This window comes from Athene cunicularia, assembly GCF_003259725.1.
Source record: "Athene cunicularia isolate RWA chromosome Z unlocalized genomic scaffold, athCun1 chrZ_part1, whole genome shotgun sequence".
Lineage (NCBI taxonomy): Eukaryota > Metazoa > Chordata > Aves > Strigiformes > Strigidae > Athene > Athene cunicularia.
This window is the reverse complement of record NW_020799142.1, coordinates 4,974,299-4,997,044: the sequence shown is the minus strand read 5'-3', so window position 1 is coordinate 4,997,044 and position 22,746 is coordinate 4,974,299. Positions and strand designations below refer to the sequence as shown.

General features: G+C 38.9%; 1 protein-coding gene and 1 long non-coding RNA gene across 2 annotated transcripts in view; both read right to left on the bottom strand.

Annotated features, from left to right (window-relative positions):
• Positions 1-1,254: 1,254 nt before the first annotated feature.
• LOC113489681 lies at positions 1,255-3,488 on the bottom strand. Its single transcript, XR_003400079.1, has 2 exons — positions 2,146-3,488; positions 1,255-1,765 (listed from the first exon to the last, which is right to left on the bottom strand). It is a non-coding gene; the product is annotated as an uncharacterized LOC113489681 (long non-coding RNA).
• Positions 3,489-6,682: 3,194 nt separating this feature from the next.
• ALDH7A1 (aldehyde dehydrogenase 7 family member A1) overlaps positions 6,683-22,746 on the bottom strand; it is a 20,171-nt gene continuing 4,107 nt past the window's right edge. The window contains exons 5-18 of the mRNA XM_026865763.1: positions 19,568-19,691; positions 18,844-18,976; positions 18,204-18,248; positions 17,139-17,216; positions 16,164-16,261; positions 15,157-15,198; positions 13,713-13,807; positions 12,753-12,837; positions 12,356-12,462; positions 11,616-11,732; positions 11,076-11,173; positions 10,840-10,913; positions 9,118-9,193; positions 6,683-8,319 (exon numbers count right to left, since the gene is read on the bottom strand). Coding sequence (XP_026721564.1) covers positions 8,265-8,319; positions 9,118-9,193; positions 10,840-10,913; positions 11,076-11,173; positions 11,616-11,732; positions 12,356-12,462; positions 12,753-12,837; positions 13,713-13,807; positions 15,157-15,198; positions 16,164-16,261; positions 17,139-17,216; positions 18,204-18,248; positions 18,844-18,976; positions 19,568-19,691 — 1,227 coding nt within the window. The 3' untranslated portion in view covers positions 6,683-8,264. The remainder of the gene's footprint in view (positions 8,320-9,117; positions 9,194-10,839; positions 10,914-11,075; positions 11,174-11,615; positions 11,733-12,355; positions 12,463-12,752; positions 12,838-13,712; positions 13,808-15,156; positions 15,199-16,163; positions 16,262-17,138; positions 17,217-18,203; positions 18,249-18,843; positions 18,977-19,567; positions 19,692-22,746) is intronic.

Here is a 22,746-nt window from a genome sequence, read left to right as displayed (position 1 = left end):
TGACTGCTGCTGTGGTGGGTGCAGGTTATCGCAGCAGGGCAGCTCAGGCTGCAAGGAAGGGCAGACAGCTTTTATCATCTCTTGGACAAGCAGAGCAGCACAACAGTGTATTGCAGAAAAATACAGCTTCTCACACCCTCTCTTCTGGGGAAGAGCTGTGGAGGATATGAAAGATGAACAACAAAGGTTCACAACAGAGATCAAGGAGAACGTGGTTTGTGTTTTGGCTGTATACTCACTGTATTCATCTAATATTCATGTAATACCCTGAGTCTTAATTAAGTGGCCTGGTAGAGACACATAAAAATCCAGATTCTTCACTCCCAGCAAATATCATTCTAGAGTAATTATACAGAATTACAGAGTTCAAACAGAAGCAGTGCTAAACCAGAATAATAAGAAGAGCACAAGTATTTTCTACTCTGTTGATTTCCTAAACCATATGGTTCACTCATCTCACCTCAGTGCTGAGGAATGAGAAGCTACAGATTGACAAACTAGATAAACCCTTAAAACAAATGTAAAGTTATGGAGATGCTACAGAAAATATATATTGGTCTATAAGTACTTTGGGGAAAAAGGAATTGTTTCGACTTAGGTCATATCTACTGTAATTCTATAACAGAAGTAATTCTGATCTCTGGTGGGGAAATAATGAAAGACCATGATTTCCTGGTATTTTAACCCACATTGCAAAACAGGTTTTCTTAGCAGCTTAAATAGAATTCAAATGTGTTCTAATTAGCTGAGGGCCATTGTAAACCAAGCAAACCCTTACTCTTTGCAAATCCAGCAGACTGAAATACCAATGTGTTAACCCAGTTTCAGAAAAGCCCCAAAGAAACAAGCTAATACTCTAAGGAATGCCTAAGAGTAATTAGAAAATTTTTGATTTGAAGAACTCATAAATAGTTGTGCAAAGTACACTTCATATTTACTATTTCCTGTAGCAACAACACAGCAGCATGCAATAACACAGGCTAAGTAACAGTAAGGGTTAGTCTTAATGTGAAATTTTATTATTTATTGTTCAGAAAAAAAGATGATGAACAGCCATAAGAGTAAATGATAAGATTGGCATGCAAGCATGCAAGCTAGAATACTTCAACAAATGTTGGCTGACATAAATCTAACAAATACAGAGATTTGAAATGCATGGACTAATACATCATGGCAAATTAAAAAGAAAAAAATGACCAAAGAGATTGGGGGGGGGTGTTTTAATTTTTAATTTTTTTTTTTTTTTTTTTTCCTCACAGAATATGCTGAATGACATTGGGACAATCTTTACAGTAAACATAAATAGGAACACAAACATCAAAACAAGGCAGATGCTTCCCTTTGTGCTGTTGATGCTTTTTTCCTTAACCACAATGGATAGTTTTGACAGCTTGTCCTACTGCCAGATTGATGCTCCAATCAATGAACTCTTAACAGCTTTGGAGGTTTAGGATGATATTGTTCCCTAGTGAATATGTCTGCCTCTACTTTACCTGCCCTAATTGTGGCCTTATGTGTTAGCTTCAACTACATCTGGCTTCTTTCCCTGTTCTCCTCATTCAGTAACTCTCTTAAAATTGTTCCTTTATACAATATTCAAAAACTCTTTCAATCTGTTCTATTTTGTGCACTCTACTTCACCTCCCATTTGCAATAGCCCGACCTTACCTTCCCCAGTATTCCCAATGTAAAATCCAGCATCTAAAAGCCTCTCTGCTCTGCAGTGATGTCGGTGTCTTTCACCCCGGCTTCACCACCTCCTTTGCTGGTGTGTGGTGGTTTAGGCCCTGCCAGGACCGGAGACCACGTTGCTGTTGTCCCTCCTCAATTCTCGGACACAAGTAGGGCACAAACCCCGGGTTAAAATAAGAAGAAATTTAATACAACAGTGTAATAAACTATCTGAACAACAACAACAGCAATAAAAACAACAACAAAAAGTAATAACAATATACAAAAGATATACAGAGAAATACCACAGTGAACACAGCCAGCCTGTGCCTGCTTTCCCCCGACCAAAGCCACAAAGGAAAGCTTCCCTCCCTGCTCCACTGGACCTGACATGTCAGCATGGTATGAATGACCCAGCTGGAGATCCCTTCCCCGTCCTGGGGAAACTTAACCCTATCCTAGCTGAACCAGGACATGGTGGTTCTGAATTCCTCTTCCTCACTTTCAAGGCCCTTCCTTTTTCCACAACCAGTGACCAGTTTCTGCATTCCTACAGGTTCCCCTGCACAGCTATGGTGCTTGTCAGATTTTGCAGGGTGCCACTTCAGCATTAAATTGCCAGGGGGAAAAAAAAAATAATCAGTAACACAGATAATGAAAAATATGGAAAGGAAAATAGCAAGCAAGACAAGGTTACAGCAGCCTGCTTTGGTTAAGCCTGCTTTGGAATAGCAGTGCTTGACTCACCATTTTTAGATTTCCTACCTTGTGCTCCATTCCTGATTTTTTTCTTATTGCCATAAGTTTCCGTCCCCTCTGCTGTCATTCCATGATTCTACATACTTTCTCCTTCAGCTAAGATTCGCCTTTTTTTTTTTTTTTTTCTCAAAGACAATACCGTAGCAAAGCTTAGATACGTTTGATTTGCATCGTTATGGTGAAACATCGCCATAAACTTACTCTGCTATTTGTTCTGCCTTAAATCAAGGCCATAAACCAAGTGCTGTTTGGCTCAAACTGAGAGGAAGAGGAATGTCTTTATCTATATGGGGCAAACAGATCTGCTTCATTTCTCAAACACTAAATTGTGAGCACAGTCATAACTGAATACAGTCACATATTATCTAGATAGAGGTTGATATTCTGGGGTTATATAAGTATCCTTCATACTTTTAGTGATAAATCTGGTTTTTAAAAATACAAGCAATTTAGTAAAAAAATGTAGTCAGAAGAAACACAACTCAAAGAAGACATATGTGCCGCACTTCTTAAGATACTTTTCAAATGCAGCTACCACATCAGACTGAGAGGTTTATATCATTATATGTCAGTCTGAATCACAGGCCAATGAGTGTGTAGCCTCTTAAAATCCACAAAAGACAGGACACAGTAAGTGCTCAGTAATAATCTGCAGATTAAATGAATGCCTTAGAGGCAATAAATATGGTGTTTATCCTCTGTTATTCCTGTCTCTCATTTTTAAGCTTGCATGCTCTCATTTTGCTACCTCTGTAACACTCCCCTGAGTAAATGAGTGGGTGATGCTCTCTTCACTACCACATCTAAGGAGGTTTGTGACACCTGTTGGGATAGTGCCAGGGAAGCAGGAAACATAACTACCAACTTCCAGCTTTCTAGGCTTTAGAGTAATGAAACAATGTGCCTTCCTCTGAAGTTGGGAGAGCTAGTTTGCACTGTTTCCTTCCTTTAACCCCACCTTGAAATCAGGTTGCCGGAAAACAGAGGCATAATGCTAGAAAACAGTAACATATTAAACTATGTATTAAATAATTTGTTCTTCCCTGGAGACGAGTATGCTATTACAGAATCACAGAATCATCTATGTTGGAAAGGACCTTGAAGATCATCAAGTCCAACCATTAACCTGACAGTTCCCAACTATACCATATCCCTCAGTGCTATGTCAACCTGACTCTTAAACACCTCCAGGGATGGGGACTCCACCACTGCCTCCCTGGGCAGCCCATTCCAATGCCCAACAACCCCTTCTGCAAAGAAATGCTGCCTAATATCCAGTCTAAACCTTCCCTGGTGCAGTTTGAGGCCATTCCCTCTTGTCCTGTCACTTGTTACTTGGTTAAAGAGACTCATCCCCAGCTCTCTGCACCCTCCTTTCAGGGAGCTGTAGAGGGCGATGAGGTCTCCCCTCAGCCTCCTCTTCTCCAGACTAAACACCCCCAGTTCCCTCAGCCGCTCCCCGTACGACCTGTGCTCCAGACCCTGCACCAGCTTCGTTGCCCTTCTCTGGACACGCTCGAGTCATTCAATTGTCCTTTTTTGAGTGAGGGGCCCAAAACTGAACACAGGCATCGAGGTGCGGCCTCAGCAGTGCCAAGTACAGGGGTCAGATCCCTTCCCTGTCCCTGCTGGCCACGCTATTGCTGACACAAGCCAGGATGCCATTGGCCTTCTTGGCCCCCTGGGCACACTGCTGGCTCCTGTTCAGCCGGCTGTCAATCAGCACCCCCTGGTCCCTCTCTGACTGGCAGCTCTCCAGCCAATCCTCCCGAAGCCTGTAGAGCTGCTGAGGGTTGTTGTGGCACAAGGGTAGCCCCGACATTTGGCCTTATTGAAACTCATTATCCTTTGGCTTTTGGAGTTAATGTTTTATATAACAACCGCAATAATCAACAGAGGCCTTTGCAGAATGAAGTATTTAACTACCACCTCAGAAGTAGTGTTCCCAGATGTTCTGGAGTGTAAAAGACATTCTGATGAAGAGGTTTGTTTCACACAGCTGGCTAGCAAACACAAAGGCTACTCTGCACAGGAGGGACTGCCACTGTGCCACCCTTTGGCAGGCTTTAGCCTAAGCACCAGCGACACCGGGAGGACCACAGTGATTAAAAAAAAGGCTCTGCTACACTGTATGGTGGAAGTCCCTGTCCCAAACTGCAGAAGCGTTTCCCTATTATCTGGAGAAAAGCAATGAGCTGTATGAAGAATCAATGCCAATAATAAAGATTATGAACAAGTATGTACCTTTGTACCAAGTACCTGCAAGCAACCATGTTCAAAATGAAAGTTTAGGCAAGACACTTTTCACTGCAAGAAAAGCTTCAAACCTCTGCTGCCACTGAAAACAACTGAATGCAGTTAATCCATTAGTTTTCAAACACTAGACATGTAGCAAATGACAGCATGTTTTGCTGATCAAGGAATATACATTTCAGAACAGCAAACAGAAGACATTAAAAAAGTTCTTGATAATTCATTGTTTTTACTCAATAATTTTATGTGATTAAGTCATTTTTACCCATATATAAGCCTTAAAACTTTTTATCATTTTCCACATTGGAAAATAAGTATACACTTGTGCAATACATGCCCAGCATACTGGTGCAGCACAAAGAATTCAGAAGACAATCCAGGCAAAGAGGTCTTCTGTAAATTAACTTCATTTTTTTACAGAGCTCTTGTTGAGATTAATGCAGAGACTTGAACGGATTTGTGCAAGCTAATGAGTCTTTAATGCATGATAAAACATGATATAATTTAATATGAATGGGTTGGTCTGTTAGTACTGAAAGATAACAGTGAACACTTTCCCAGTTGTTCTAAATTCAGCTGCAGGGCAGCTATTTGCAAAAACCCAAGTTAAGACCTACTATTGACAAGTAGTATTCCTGGTTCCCCTGCCATTTCCTCTGAAAACAGTTCCCCTGCTAACTGTTCTATTAGGAATTGCGATAGGATGAAATAGAATGGAAGAGTAGCAGCCTGCAGATTTGATTTTTCACCATTCATTTAAAAAGCAATTGCTCTATTTATCATTAAAAATTTCATTAGTAGCATTTGCACTTCAGTTAATAATATGACAAAAAGAAAGGAAGTTACTTGCAAGACTGTTCCCACCAAGATCATTTCACAGTAAGCAATACCATGCTAACAAATGAATTATTAACCACGTGTCATTTAACACTTGTTATTCACTGGTGTTACACACTCAGTGGTAATTAAGTATATGCAACTGTGGAAGCTGCTGATAAAATCTGTGTTAAAACTCAAGTTTCATTATGCTGCACATACCAGTAGGTCCAAGACACATTTTATGAACTCTAAAACCGCTTTCCTTGGGTGAGATAACTCAATGACAGCTAATGCAGTTCACTATTTCCTGAGTGGACTTTCCAAATTAAAGAGAACTTGACAAACAGAGTGTTTACAGTACCTTTAAAACGTCCCTTGTTTAATACTGCTTCATAATCGTAACTGCTTATAGGCACCTAAACCCTTGCCAAAACTTATTACAGTTGGCAGCTGTTTTTAAAGGCACTTTCCCAAGAGCCACTCCACTGAAAGTCATTCAGCTAGTCAATTCACATAGGATTCTTCAACAGGTAACTAAATAAACAAAAAGGTGGAGAGAAGCAAATTGCAAAAATCATCTAAGGAATTCAAAGCTATCTGGGAAGCAGACAAAGCATTATGACTGCCTGCTGTAATGCCATACTAGCAGTCCAATGACAATGCAGATAACACAATCTTTGAAAATAGTAATTCATATACTCAGCTGAAATCAGGATGAATTTGTAATCTACTTACAGAGAGTCCAATATTTGCCTACGTAAAGTGGATCTAATGGAGTTACTCATACAGAGGTAGTTACACAAGTATTCCAGACTGAGTCCTCTAATTAACTACTCAAAAGTTTGTGTTGAAGGGATTGTTATATATCAAAACATCAAGTTAACCTTTAAAAATGTTTAGTGTGTCCACTATACAGTCACTATTGATTACACTCCTACATTCTTTCCCTTCATACTCATTTTCAGATACTGATCTGAAGATTAGTCAATCAGACGCACCATCCAATTTGAGTTCGCATTATCTAAAGCCAGATGGCAGTTAACACCTTATTCCTGTAAATTAAACCATTGAACTTGTGAAATTATTTTATCCTGTCCAAAAAAAGAGTAAAAAGGCCTTCAGTTTCAAGAACAGAGGCAAGTGAGGCTATCCAAAAACTATTAATAAGCAGCAAGAAGAGGAAAGAGAGTTCAACTTATTCTTCATTGTTGAGTTCTTCATAGTAACATTCAATGCTGCTGAAGTGTTAAAGGATACAGCTTCTGTAACGTGCTATTTTCAGAGTAATTAAATTTGGAAATTGAATTGTTTCTTTGCCTTCTATCTGCAAATGATTTATCTGTCTGTTTAGGGGACTTTAGTTATTTCTGTGTGCAATTACACAACATTTCTTCATTAAATCTGTTTCCTTGTTAAACAGCCAAGCACAAAGAACTACTGGAGAGAGTTCACCTTGCTGTAAGAGTCAGTAGGAAAAAACTGGCTGCTTAATGTTTTTTCTAGAGTGACACCCAAAATACCTTCTGTAATACAGATGTAAAATTCAAAACACTGCATATTTTAAAACTAGATATTAAGGTGAAAGACAACCAGCTAGCATTGTCATATATTGGACCTTTAACACATTGGATGTGTTGCTCTTACAACATCTTAGCATCAAAATAACTCAAAAGCCAAACTAGAGTCCTAGAATCTCAGCCAAAATGAACAGCTCTGCCATGTTTAGAGACTGGTGAAATTTGGTACATAAGATTGAGAGGGAAAGTCCTCCAAAAATGGTACATTAAAAACTTCAGAAGTTACTCTGCGGAAAGCTAAAATCGCTGTTGTAGCACCATGCCCCTTCTCATCCTGGATTCTGAGCAAGGATCCTAAATGAGCTGCTGATGGCTGTAGTCTTCAGTGGCCAGGAGAAACCCCCCACCTAAGGTGAAACACACATAAAAGATCTGCCTTTCCCCCGCAAATTCCCTCCGGAAGAATAATCCCTCCTAGCTGCATCTCCAGTTCTTCATCTGGTTTGCTTGTAGGATGTCACAAGAGCAGCGACAACATGAACTGGCTGTGGCTCCTTCTAGTGTTAAGAGGAGGTTTCAAAACACTGCAGTAGACCCTGGTCTTACCCTTTATCTCCCAAGGCACAGGGCGAAAGTCTCCTTTCTGAAGGAGACATGAAAACTAAAACAGTCCTTTTAGCACAGTGATACTTCTCCCAGCTTGCAGCTCAGTGTGTGAAAATAGACAGTCAGCTGAACATTCCTGCTCAAAAAAAAAACCAAATAAATAAAAAAACCTGAGAAGCCCAAGGTATCTCACAAAATGTACCTTTATTTATGCACTGAAAAATAGCCCCGTACTGCTCATCCCCTCAGCACCAGTTATGTAAGGAAACTCACCACATAGTTTGAAGCATAGCCCTACCATCTGAAAATATCAGTGAATGGTGGGGAAGCAGAGGATACAGATAATGTTGATACTGAAATACAGTGATAAGGCAACAGATTATCCACACTACTCAAATCCAAGTTTGTTAGTTTCAGTCACCTTCCCTTCTTCCCGAAGACCACATACTTCTCATTTGAAGACTGAAGTAGTAATTTCATACATTGAAAGTGAAGCAATTTTAGAGAAGCTGATTTTTTGACAGAATTAGTATCTGCTGCAGGTAAATTTCAGGTAATTAACTTTCTTCACCATGAGGCTTAGAAGGTGCTGGTTCTGAAATGCTAGGAGAGTTCATAGCATGGTCATTCATAAGGCTGTTACTGAAACTTGATTCCTTGAGCCAAAGGTAAATTCTTGCTGTAGTTGATTGTACTGGAAGAGAAACCAGTATTTAGAGACCAGACTTTATCACTGAGACAGATTATACAGTCCACTTTCTAAACACAAGGCTTCTGATTTCTATCACATGTATATAAAAGACTTCTGTAAGCAGTTCGTGTATTTCAAGTTATAAACTGACTTTACTCTGATTTTCAATATAGCAACTATATATAGGGAAAGACCACATTCCCCATTATATCTTTCTTGATAGATCAAAGAGAAAGTAAAGTATCTTTCTCCATTTATTCTTTTAATAGGAGAACGTTCACACAGGAAAAATCAAGGCACAATTTCTCACATTCATAAGCCTCTACATTGAAACCAAAGTTAGCACAGGTAAAGGCTAGGGAGGCCATCAGAGAGTGGGAATGGTCACCCACAGGCTCCCAGAAGATTTATGGATAGATACCAAATACACAGCTAAATCACCCACCAGTGGCAACAGCGGTCCCCTTACTGTGGTTGTCACTTCATGTATTCCCTGTCAAATTTCAGTAATTTAATTTTTAACAGAGTTTAAAATCAGGCAAAAGAAAAAACTGTTTTTTTTTTTCTTTTGAGGAAGTGAATAAAGAAAGATCTTTATCTAGACCCTTCAAATCACCTTCTACTAGGAACATAGATGTAAATTATTGCATAAAAAGGCAGTTACACTTATACATGGCTATCTCACATTTAGCATAGATAACCTCATGTAGATAACCTCCTGTAGTCAAGGATTTATGTTTTGAACTTTTGTGAGCCTATCTGTAATTTACATTTACTTGGAATTTAAAAAGTCTGTCTTACCAAGTAGACCGTCTCATATAAAGTTTCCATGAATCACTTCCAGATTCTCTTCCCCCACCAGTGTGCTTTTCACCACCTGTAGTAAAAAATTCCTAACTGAGAATTCAAAATTTTTTTTGAGAATGGGAATCTAGACTAACTCCAGGAAGTGAGACATTTTATAAAAATTAATAGGAAAAACTACTCCTTTGCCTTTTTTCCATACCTGAAATAAATTATCAGAACACCACCACATACAACTCACGCAGCTAGCTCTCTCCTCATGCTTGATCCAAAAAGTATCTGCCTGGAGTTGAAAGTTTTATCATGCTGGCACCAGAGGACCTTGTTTTAAAGATATTTTAACATGAGATGAGAGTACAAGAATGTGCTGGTTCTTGTACTGTTTAATAGTAAGGTGAATCTTTCTTCTTCCCTCCCCCCACCTCCTTCACTATATACAAAAAAGAAATAAAAGCAAAAATGTATTTAAAGACTTTCTCACAAAGATATTTTATGCTGTAATTGTTATATACACATGCAAACAACAAAAATCATAGAATGGTTTGGGTTGGAAAGTACTTGAAATATCATCTAGTTCCAAATCCCCTGCCATGGTCTGGGTCATCTTCCATTAGATCAGGTTACTCAAAGCCCCGTCCAACCTGGCCTTCAACACTTCCAAGCATGAGACATCCACAGCTTCTCTGGGCAACCCGTTCCAGTGCGTCACCGCCCTCACAGTAAAGAGCTTCTTCCTTATATCCAATCTAGATCTACCCTCTTTCAGTTTAAAGCCATTACACCCCTTGACCTATCACTACCCTCCCTGATAGAGAGTCCTTCTGCATCTTTCCTGTAGCCCCCTTTAAGTACTGTAAGGCCACTAGAAGGTCTTCCTGGAGCCTTCTCTTCTCCAGGCTGAATAACCCCAGCTCTTTCAGCCTGTCCTCGTAAGGGAGGTGCTCCAGCCCCCTGATCATCTTCACGGCCCTCCTCTGGACCTACTCAAGCAGGTCTATGTCCTTCTTATGCTGGGGGCTCAGAGTTGGATACAGTACTCCAGATGGGGTGTCACAAGAGTGGAGTAGAGGGTGAGAATCACCTCTCTCGACCCGCTGGCCACACTTCTCTTGCTGATGCCCAGGGTAGAGTTGGCTTTCTGGGCTGTAAGTGCACATTGCTGGCTCATAGTCAATTTTCCATCCACTAATACCCCTGAAATCCTTCTCTGCACGAGTCCTCTCAATCCACTGATTGCCCAGCCTGTATTTGTGCTTGGAATTGCTCAAGACAGTTTTTAGTTAAAACTGGTTTAAATAGTTTTCCACTCAGCCACATCTCTAAACACATTCAGAACACACTTCTGAGTTACATTCCCTTGATGGAAGGGGGAAAAATGATACATGGAATATTTAAAAACCAAATACTGATATTTTTAAAAGCTGAAATCCAACTACCTCTGGTCAATTTCTGTCTTCTGCTAAAGCAGTATAATTCAAAATTAACTTCACCGATTTCTTCAGATTTATTAATTTAAATGGACTGATTAAAATATCAAAAAATAAGACGAGACCTAAATCATACTAGTTTCACAGTGGTAATGCTTTATTCTCTTCCAGGGTCATTAAAGTCCGCCCAGCTTTAAAAAAATTAAGCCTGAGAAATAATACCAAGTCATTAAACCTGATGCTAGAGGATTTCATCATTTAAAGGATAAAGAAAAAAGCATAAGTAACATACCAAAAGCACCTCCAATCTCAGCTCCACTGGTTGGGATGTTGACATTCACAATGCCACAGTCAGATCCCTTTGGCCTACAAAGATAAGACACTATTGTTCCTCAGGATCAGGAAGGGTTCCTTCCCTAAAGTAAGGGCTATAAAATGCTCAACTAGCACTGTGCATAGGTTTACAAAAGACATGTAAGAAGACATTCTACTTGCTTCAGGAAGGTAGAAAAATAATTTAAATTATACCCAAGCCAGCGGAAAATCCTTCCCAAATCCTTAGTAAAGATACTGCTGGAAAGACCTTGTTTTACTTCATTATTCCAGGCAAAAACTTCTTCTTCCTCCTAAAAGGAGCATACGTCAGTGCTTAAACCATGATCATTCAAATCAAAGCAGTTACAAAGGAGCACTGTGAGAAAAAAACAACATACCACAGCCAAAACGCAAATATACTGAATGCCATTTGGCAAATACACATGCACGAAAAGTCAGGGATATCTCTTACCACTGCACAAAACACACAACCTGTTTTGAGCATGTTGACATGAACAGTAAAAATCTATTCCTGTACAGACTCTCAACTACAGTGCTCTCCACAGAAAATGAATAAATGTAGCTACACAGTAAGGTAAGCTATTACAGTGGATATCCCACAGTGCAAAACAACAGTTACCACTTCTGGAAGTGCCAGGACAATTACATGAACATGACATACATCTGAAATCTCTCTCCTGACTCCTGTTTTAGCATCCAGGACACCTGACTAATCTCCCATTGTTATTTTACCTTAAATTTCAGCACATACAGTATGGGGGCAAATGTCTCAGTGTGGACAATCGGGGCATTATGAGGAAGGCCAGTCACAATGGTTGGTTCAACATAGTTTCCAGGACGACTTATAACCTTCAAAACACAAAAAAGAAGAAACAACTGAGTAAGTTCAAACCAGATCCTGCTTAGTAGTAGTGTAGGAAGGGAATCCTTCATGGTCTGATTACTATAGTTGTGACTACAGCACTCAGAAATGGAAGGTCAGATCATCTGAGTAGGTAACTTATATGGTATTAGAATAAAGAAGGTGCCAGTGAAAGATGAGAATTATCAGAACATCAAGTCCCTGAGAATTAAACATCTCATAAAATGAAGATGTGCAGGTGGATCTCGAATCTTCAGTATCTCCTCAAGTTTGATACTGTGAATCCAGGACAAAACAGCAATTTTTCTTTGTTACGTGTTTGATATTCAGGATTTACATTGCTGTTTGTATTTTCATGATCATGTGCAATTAGGGAGTAGTACAAGGAACAGTCAAAAAACTCTCAAGATGTTTCTTTGAGAATGTAGTTTCCAAGTAGACCTGTCTTTACCCTGTACAGGATTGCAATTCAAACATTCTCAGACTGACTAACGTAACATCTTGTAATGGCTCACAGGACAAACTGAGGTTCAATCTTGGCTTAAGACACCATGTTGTTGAAATTTTTCCTAGAGAACTAAATGTAGCAGGGAGAATGAAAGTAAGTCACCTTTCCACCATAGACCACAGAGCCACCCTGTTGTTTTGCTTGTTCTACTGCATCAAGGAACATTTTCACTGCTTCTTTGGTATGAAGAGGCCCATACAGAGTGTCAGCTAAAAACAAAAGATTCAAAAACATACTTTCAGCAAAACTGTCTATGTTTGCAGATGTTCTTATCATGACATTTTAGGAGTAATTATTTAGTATGTCCAAGATAAGCAGCATTAGCTGGATTCTTCATCTCCCTTTCAGAGTTTGCATTCTAAATGAAACTAGCTATTCCCACTCCCTGGTAAACTGCTTAAATTAGATAGCTTTGATTTATAATCTCTTTGGAATTTACACAGAAAGAAACAAACAGAAACTTGTCTCCTAAATCCCCGAGTTGGAAATAGATACTTACAATCCCATGGATCACCGATGCGGACCTGGGCATAGGCCTTAGAAAGCTTTGCCACCACCTCATCATGGATGCTTTCATGGAGGAACTAAACAAAACATGGTAAGAAGGTTGTGAGACAGCTCAGCCTATGTAACTACTCCTAAAGAACTACTGCACTTTGAAGAGGGATGAACGGAGTGTGGAGCCTGTTGCTCATATTCAGCAAATGCCAAAATTAAAAATGAACACATGAGCAAGGCCTTGAAACAGCACCAACATCATGAAATGAAGATTTAAAATCTTCACCATGAAGATTTAAAAGGAACAAAGAAACAAAAACCTGTTTTAATTTTACCCCATCTTCAGATCAATGCTATCACTGTATTCTATAAACTCTTCACTTAAGTGTTTTAGGACAAATACTTAAGTAATTTTGATTGCTACAATTTGACGAATCACTGTCCTTCCTATACACCCAAAGTTAACCCACATCAATTCTGATGAGAATTTACCAAATCAACACAACTCTGAAAAGACTACAACAGACACAGGTTGACATTATAAAACCTTTAAACTTGTTGAAAACAATTGGTTAAAAATTGAAGCAAGCAACATATACACACACCCCTTGCTTTGCTGAAATCTAAACAATGCACCAGAATTTGTAGCAGGCAGAAGCAAAGAAGCTCTGACAATGAAAACAGAGAAATATAGGAAATACGGTGAAGTTTTATTTTCCTGAGTTTTAGCACCAGATACATTTAAAAACACATATAAAGAAGTTCTTTAGAGCTAGAATTATAGTGGAATGACAAACCATCATTATTTTCCTATCATACTGATTTTTAACAAAGTAAAAATGTGTTTCAAAGATTATCTCATGCTCTCCATAATACTAGGAATTACTATACATTTTCTGAGCTACTTTGAATTAAGTTTAAATTCAGAGCTACCCAAATCAGACAATACACGTTTACTTACCAGCCTTCTAGCAGTTGTGCACCTCTGACCTGCTGTTCCCACAGCGGCAAATAGAGCAGATGGGATGACTAAATTCAGATCTGCATCTTCAAACACTTAATAATTATTAAAACACCAGCATTACTGAAGTAAACAGGCAGTTTGCAAGACTTAACACACTAAACAATATAATAAACTGACAGGTTGACCAAGATGCATTATGAACAGTTGCCCTAGCACAGCATACTAAGGTATATAGAAACACCTCAAAACTCCTATTACTTTTACACCTGTAATTAGACACATGCAATTGGACATAAATGTAGGTCTGAACTACTGGAGAGCCTCAGGCTCTTGCAATAAAGCTTCTGAAGAACTTCAGCTTCATTTTAAGCTTCTGAAGAACTTCAGCTTCATTTTAACTAAAGAATTTACAAGTAATTTCTTGCCATTTCTTCACCTTGTTCTTCTCTCACTGAGAAGTCTAGCAGCATGAAGAAACAATGGTAAAGTGTATCCAGACTGCATGCAAAAGGAGCTAAACCACAGAGTTATACAATAATGTAAAATATAAATTAACTGAACAAATTCATCTGGTTAGAAGATATTGGGATGTTTAAAGCAAAGCTAGCATGTATAAGCTTCAAGGGATCCCCAAAATATCACTCAGCTTAACCAGTCTCACAGAATTCTCTTAAGTATCCAAAATTATTATTAAATGTGGGACAAAGTCCAACCAAACAATGTTTATGCCATCATTCAAAGCCAATTCCAGAAAACACACGACTTCCATACGAAAAGGAAACAATTTTTTAAGTATAAAGCAGGTTTATGCTACTGGCTGCAAAGCAGCACAGGATTAAAAAAAAAAGCACGCTACTCAAATGTGATTTTCAAAAGAACTTGATATTCTAAATAGGCAATTATATTTGTTCAGAATATAAGAAAGGAGAAACAGAAGGCTACAACACAACAGGACAGCTATTCAGGCATTTATCTAGCTTTCTGCTACATTGCTCAGCTTCACAGTATTTATGTTATATTTATCTGGGAACTAGATCATACCCTGAGTTACTTAAACCTGTAAAATGTGCTAATGAAATAAATACCTCCATGCTTTGCTTTCAAGTATCATAACTTTGCATATATGTACTTAAATTCTACAATGGTAAAATCATGGTGTGCACAAGATTAAAACTATTCTAAAATCAATTCAGCATTGTCCACATCCCATTACTGAGGCTTACATTCCCTTAACTTCAACAGTGAATACACATAAGGGCTTGAACTTTCATTTTTTATCTTAAAACACTAGCCCTCCACAATACTGAAGATAGGAAAACTCAATATTCTACTACATACTTTTTAAACCCTCAGGGGGGTGGGAAGAACAATTTGCTACAAACATTTGTATGCTAACTACCAAATATCATCTATGGGACTAAATTTCTACAGTGCATATTACCAATAATGGCATTGTTTCCTCCCAGTTCCAGTAGACTTCGACCTAATAAAAACACACAAAACAAGTTATGTCATGCGCACCTCTATTCACTGCAACCCATTCAGTGAGGTTACCTCCAACGAGATCTAAGTTTCATTAAACATATTCTTCTGGATATACAAAAAGTTTTAGGCATCACAGTCAACTAATTGCTGTAGCTAAAGCAGAAAATTACACCGAATACTACACCTATCACATATTGTGAAGAAAGATACCTGGAGAGCAGTTATGGCAGAAAGCAGCTTAGAAAAAAATAGGCAAAAATAGGACTGGAAAAGATGAAAACAGAAAAAGTTGCAGCATGAACACTATAATGTAGACAAAGAGGAGGAGGTACTACAGGGATCAAGCCCAGTTAATTTCTATGTGTCAGTTTTATTTCTCTGGCAACTATTTTAACTCCAATCTGAGAGAATCAATCATCATCTACTTCTGGGTGAATGTTTGCACTGTTCTGATTTTTTTTTTTGACATTCCTGTGAACTTGAAATGTATGAGAAAATCCTGTTCACAAGGTTTTCTGTTTAAAACTAAAAAGTTAGAATCCAGCAGCTGTACATGGACTCATGCCTGCACACTTTTAAATATATGCAACAAAACCAGCTCCTCAAAAATCGTAACTTTTCTCCTGTTATCTATAAAGAGTAAAAGGCGAGGAGACATTTCTTCATGAATGCATTGCCAAAAAACCATAGGTCCTGGCTGTTCATCTTAACAAACTCCATGCAATTATATTCAAGGACACCCCCCTAAATTAACTGTAGGACCATGGATTTGTGGATGTGCCCTGGAAAAAATGCTGAGCTGTAACAGAATTAACTGAAAAATACAGTATCTAGCTCTGAGCAGTTTCAACACCCTATGTACACTAAGTTAAGGAAAAAAAAAAAACAAAAAACAGGTGACAAGGTAAGTTAAACAAGCTGTTATTTTAAAATCCTGAAATGGAGGAGACCCCAAACACTCACCAAATCTCTCCTGAACCATAAGCGCTACTTGCTTGCCCACTTTTGTGCTGCCAGTGAAGGACAACAAGTCCATTCTCTCATCTCTTGCCATTGCTGTCCTGCACAATGGAAGACACACCACCATGTTCAATAGAAAAGCAGTTGGAAAAGCTGCTTGTACCTTCCACATAAACCAACTTCAACCAGGGAGATCTTTTAAAGTTAAGAGCCACTTCTCTGAAAACATCAGGTAAGTGACTGAGCAGATGGCAGGAAAGCTATCTTCTTAGTCAGAAAAGAGGAACAAGGCTGTTTCCCTCCCACTTTTCAGCTCATAAGAGCATCACATGTACTAATTCTGAAATTCAATCTGAAGTACGTAGTGAGATCAGCTCCAGTTGTTACGTTCTCTAAAAAAGTATACATGCCTGTGACTTTTTTAATGCCTACCATCTATTTTGTCTTCTCTTGAAACGCTCAAAAGATACATCTGAATATACATTTGTACTGGCAATTTCCACATTGTAAAAATCAATAAAAACAATTTGATGGGTACAGCTTCCAAGCACAGGTATGCATTTATGAGCAAGTGCAGAGTCCTATGTGAGCATGGAAAATGGGCAAGTATTCTCCTCATGAGTGGTCCAAAAGGCCAATGGACTAGAAATGGAAAAACTCTTAAGAACATGGTGAGTGGAATTTAGTATTAGCTGTATTCTTTGCCTGTAAGCATATGCAGAAGTAGAACATATTAGTCATATCTCTTCATTAAATATCTGCTAAGTTATTTTCTAGCAGTTGATCTCACAACAGCAAGTAGAAATACTTATTATGCTTTCACCCAGGTCAAAGTTACAGATAGTTGATAAAAATGATGGCAACAGGTACGTTTACGTACTGCAAACTCCTGGAGATCAGAATAACTTTACAAGTATACCTCAAATAATATAGTTAACCCTCTATACATCTTCACAAAACACAAGAAATGTTACCAACCCAACATCTGCTCCACCACAAACCAAAGAACAGACAGCTCCAGGCACTCTGTTATCCTCCAAGACTTTGGCAATTATCCTAGAATCAAAGTAGTAAGAATTTCAGAGATTTCTGACAGGTACATATAACAGGGTAGGAACCATTAAAACCATCTGATCATACACATGAAGAAGATAGATTTTTAAAAAGCAGCAGTCTTGCAGTTAATTGGCAAGTAGTTTGCACAATACAAAACACACTTCTCTCATTAAGGACTTTGGTGTTACAATCATAGCTCATACAGAAGACCCTACATGCATCCACGCAATTGGCACAGACAAGCATTGGATTAGTGTGTAAAAACCTGGGGCATACAGTCTTTCACCATTAGGAAGAGACATTTATGTAACTTCATGGAGCTACATAAAATAGTCTTAAGTAGTTTGGGGCTCTCAGAAATTAATATTAAAGCTACAAGAGTTAATAATTAGTTATTTTTAAAGGCCTGTGTATATTTAGCATTTTAAAATAAATGTTATTTGTAGCACACAACACACAAGTATTTAAAATGCTAATATAATAAGTAAAATAATAACAACACTAGAGTAAGTATCACCATGATGTTTATTCTTTGGGCTTCTTTTCCTTTTTATCAATAATGAGTTTTGAACCCTTGAAAGCTAAGGTATTAGTAGGTTTGGACAACAAAGATTGTGTGAAGGTATCTTCAGGATATAGGTCTACACAGCCAGCCAGAAGAATTTGCTAAGAAACTTGGTGCTGGTGTTGGACTGAGACTCCTAAAAGAGATGATTCTGAAACATGAGTGCATGATTGAGGGAAGCTTAATATTGTGAGCAATTCATCTTCTACAAGGAAGCAAACCACACAGCTTGCCTTAATTCAGCAGAAGCACAGCCCTTGTCCCAGAAAAAAAAATGTCCAACTGTATAGGCAACATCATATATATACACTGTAACTTCTTAGGTAACAAGAAGAAAGCAGTTCTGATCACTGAGCACTACCTTCAAACACAAAATAAGCTGTTTACAAAGCAAAACAGAAAGCAAAGAAACCAGAACTCACTTTGTAACAGCAACACTAATGAGGGATGTCGTAGGAGCACCCTTCCTAAAAATAAATTAAGAAAAAAAAAGACATTTTCAATTCTTTGAAAATAAGAAATAATTCAAATAGGCACTTTTTATGGTATCTGAAATACAGCACACTTTGATCAGGCTGGTTTTCAGGTGCATGTTAAGACAGGAACTCAAGCATTTCTTTCCACAGCTGAACGTTCAGAGGCCCTGATGAAATCTACTCGAACAAGACCTACGCCAGATATAGAATGAAGCAGGAAGATGAAAGCGAAGCAGGAGCTGGGAGAGGAAGTGAAGTTACTTATTTAGACTTAATTATAGCTGTACCAATTTGAAATATTAACTGTCCACTACGACTGTTGCAAGACCTCAAACTGGGTTCTTTATTAACACACCACCTGGCTAAGTCCTGGACAAGCGTGAATCTTAATACCTCATAAAAGACATTACCACAAAATAAAACAAAGTTATTTGGCTACACGTGAACCTGAAAATAAACAGAAATTAAGCCTAAAAGATGGAATCAAATATATAGAAACTCCAAACATCTGATAGCAATTTCATGACTGAGATAACAGCTCTCTGATTTTAATATACTGCTAGCAAATTGGAGTGGTGTATCTTACCAGAGGCAAGCGTTTCCACAGATCATTGCAACTGCACTGTTCCACCCATAAACCGCTACAGGGAAGTTAAAGGCTGTGATGATACCTACTAACCCAACGGGATTCCACTGCTCTATAAGGGCATGGCCAGGTCCTGAAAGCAAAGACACAAGGTAATGCAATTCGCATGCATTCAATGTTTTTTAAAAAGGAAACCATGTGAGCAAGGGGCCTAGCATTACTTCTCCATCTATCAGATAATTAGCTTGTGGAAAACTGTATTATATGTACTCTGCAGCTTACTAGAACAAGGTTAGCTAGATTGTGGAAAAACCTAGTAACATGACATCATGAAGTTTTACTGAACTATTCAGTTAACAGAACGGTGATTATTTGCTAAACAATAACTGATAAAAAGATTTCTCATTTCTAATTAAATTGCTGAACTTTTTACATACTTTCCTCTAGCACCTTTATTAACAAAGAAATCAAAGAGAATCTAACGCTTCAAAAAGAGGAGAGAAAAATCTACAGCCTCTCTTGTTACACACATCTATCAGGCTAGATACTTCATTATCTGGCACTACTGCCTACCAGCACATCTATTCCTAGACAACATGCTGCCTAAATAATTCACAGTACAGAGATTTTGCTGCACTAAATCACTACATATCTAAGATACATCTCCTTATTTTCATTTACGCAAAAAAACCCAAATAACCAACATACATACACACATACTTACTTTCTGAAGGCAAAATAGGTCCACCAATCATCCGGGACAAACCAACAGCATAGTCACAGACATCAACATACTCCTGCACTTCCCCAACACCCTCAACAAAAATCTTTCCCATTTCCAAAGAGACCTGAAAAAATTAAGAGCAAGACAAAATTATTTTTTAAAAAATTCTCTTGCATCTCCAATATGTAATGTCAGGTATTACCTGTACACCAAGTCAGATTCAATACACATTTTTACATTAGAAGAGATTCATCTCTTCCAACTTATTTACAGCTTAAAGAACAGAATAGACAACTAGACAGCAGACACACTGCCATACAACAGGAGGATATTAGAAGAGGAATTTCATAAACTGAGAAAATTAATTACTGAAAGGAGTATCTTATCTAACAGCAATGAGGTTCACAAATTTAATGAAATGAAATGAACAAAACATTGAATTTGAATGAATTTGAAACATTTAAATTTTATCGAGGATGTTTGCATACATTGTGTACTAGTCATGGAATAATTTGGAAGAGAGGGATTATTCTGCTCCAGCAAATGAAAATGGTCATTTACATGTTTCATGAGCAAACCACTCATGTTACATCTCAAAGTGAGTTTGAGAGATTCCATTTTCAGACACTGCTGAAAATGTGTACACATCTTTAGTATTTTAGTAAACTGGGATGTTTAGGATCTTTTTTTTTTTTTTTCTAGCTGAAGTCAATCCTAAACTATGTTCTTCTATTAAAAGCATATTAGATGTACACAGCAGACATACAGATGATCAATGAAAATAAGCTGGTACTTGAGATGTTTTCCTCCAAAAGTGAGAAAATTCACTAACTTAAGGATTGAGACGTCACCATTTACTCCCACTTAATTTTACAGTCATGCTCTGATATCTATAGGCATGATTGTCATGCAGATATCACCTACTGCTTCAGACTAGTGATTGTACTTCAAAAAAGCTGTTAAATGAGGAATCAGGTTCAAAGAATTACCAAAAGATCTTACTCTCTATGCAAAAGTTAAAATAAAGGTAACTAAGTGCATTTCTAGGTATTTCTATGACGCCTGTGGTCATCTCAAGACAGAAGGAATAGCCCCTATCTGTGACCAGATACAGAGGGGCATCAGACATATTTACCAAGAAACACACCAGTGAGTCTGTAAGTGCAGTAGAGATACATCTGGATACTTGACAAGGACTTTCTGAAGTGATGCTGGAAATTTCCATGGGCATTATCAAAACGTGAGTTGCCATAGTTCCCTTTTACATACCCTAATGCCAGGAAAAGTACTAAAAACTGCATACCTACTGCACAAATTTTACCCTGAAGTTCACACCCTATCCTGGAAGAGCTGAACAGACATTACCTGTTTGCAAAAGCTAGAAAAATGCTCTGGCAACAAGCAACAAGTTTTGTCCAAGGAACACACAGCAAACTTCTGTCTATCAACATTCACCAGGGAAGCTGTACCGGATTTGAACACAAAAGTACGTTAGCACTCTAATTCCACCACAGAAACTCTGCTTAGGAGAATATCAAAGGAAACAGAACAAAGTTTTGTAGGTTAACACTATGGGCTTGACTACACACAGAGTTATTTACTGACAGATGTTTCTGAATAGCAGCACACATATTTAAGCCCAGTAGAGGAAAATGGGAAGTTCCCCAATTTCTTCCTTTCCTCCCTAGTAACTAGCAAGTGTTTCAAAGACGCAGTACTTCAACCTTTATGTCCTGCACAGCACTGCAAGATCTCATCTTCTGAAGACATACACCTCTGCATGTCAGTTCACAAAATCCTGCAGATCACCAGAAAGAGTCCAAGGTTAAAAGCTCTGTACAAGAGGAAGGTCTTTGTCAGGATACTTTTAGTATCGGACAGTGACCTATCTGACAGGCAAATGAGGAAACAACAGGACAACCGCTGTAAAGGCTGGGCACTCTCTAAGAAGGAAGTGATAATGGCTCAGGAGCAGGCAGTCCCCAGGTGCTGCAAGAAGCCAAAGCCAGAGAAGACCACCCTGGCTGAACAAGGAGCTTTGGCTGCAACTCAGAGTTTATGGCCTTTGGAAGAAGGGACTTGCCATTCACAATGATTACAAAGAGGCAGTAAGGCTATGCAGGGTGGAAATCAGGACATCTAAAGCCCAGCTAGAAATTAATCTGGCTTTAGCAATCAAGGACAACAAGAAATGTTTCTATAAGTACGTCAGTAGCAAAAGAAAGACGAGAGAGAGTCTCCATCTCCTGCTAGATGCAGGAGGAAACATGGTAACAAGTGATGAGGAAAAGGCTGAGGTGCTTAATGCCTTCTTTGCCTCAGTCTTTAAAAATAAGACCAGTTGTACTGAGGGAATCCAGCCTTGTCAGCCAGAAGACAGAGACAGGGAGAATGACCCTGCCCACAATCCAGGAGACTGTCAGTGACCTGCTGCATCACACAGACACACACGTCTATGGGACCAGATGGGATACACCCGAGGGTGCTGAAGGAGCTGGCTGGGGTGCTCGCCAAGCTACTTTCCATCATTTACCAGCAGTCCTGGCTGACCAGGGAGATCCTGACTGATTGGAAATTGGCCAGTGTGACTCCAATCTATAAGAAGGCTCAGAAGGATGATCTGAGAAATGACAGGCCTGTCAACTTGACTTCAGTGCCTGGGAAGCTGATGGAGCAGCTCATCCTGAGTACCATCACACAACACATGTGGGACAAGCAGATGCTCAGGCCCAGTCAGCATGGGTCTGTGAAAGGCAGGTCCTGCTCAACAAACCCGATCTCCTTCTATGACAGGGTGACCTGTTATTGGATGAGGGAAAGGATGTGGATGTTGTCTATCTTGACTTTAGCAAGACCTTTGACACTGCCTCCCACAGCATTTTCCTGGCAAAACTGGCTGCTTGAAGCTTGGACAAACAAACTCTTTGCTGGGTAAAAAACAGTCTGGATAGCCAGGCCCAAAGAGTTGTGGTGAACGGAGTTAAATCCAGTTGGTGGCTGGTCACGAGTGGTGTCCCCCAGGGCTCAGTTTTGGGGTCACTCCTGTTTAACATCTTTACTGATGATCTAGACGAGGGGATCGAGTGCACCCTCAGTCAGTTTGCAGATGACCCCAAGTTGGGTGGGAGTGTTGATCTGCTCGAGGGTAGGGAGGCTCTGCAGAGAGACCTGGACAGGCT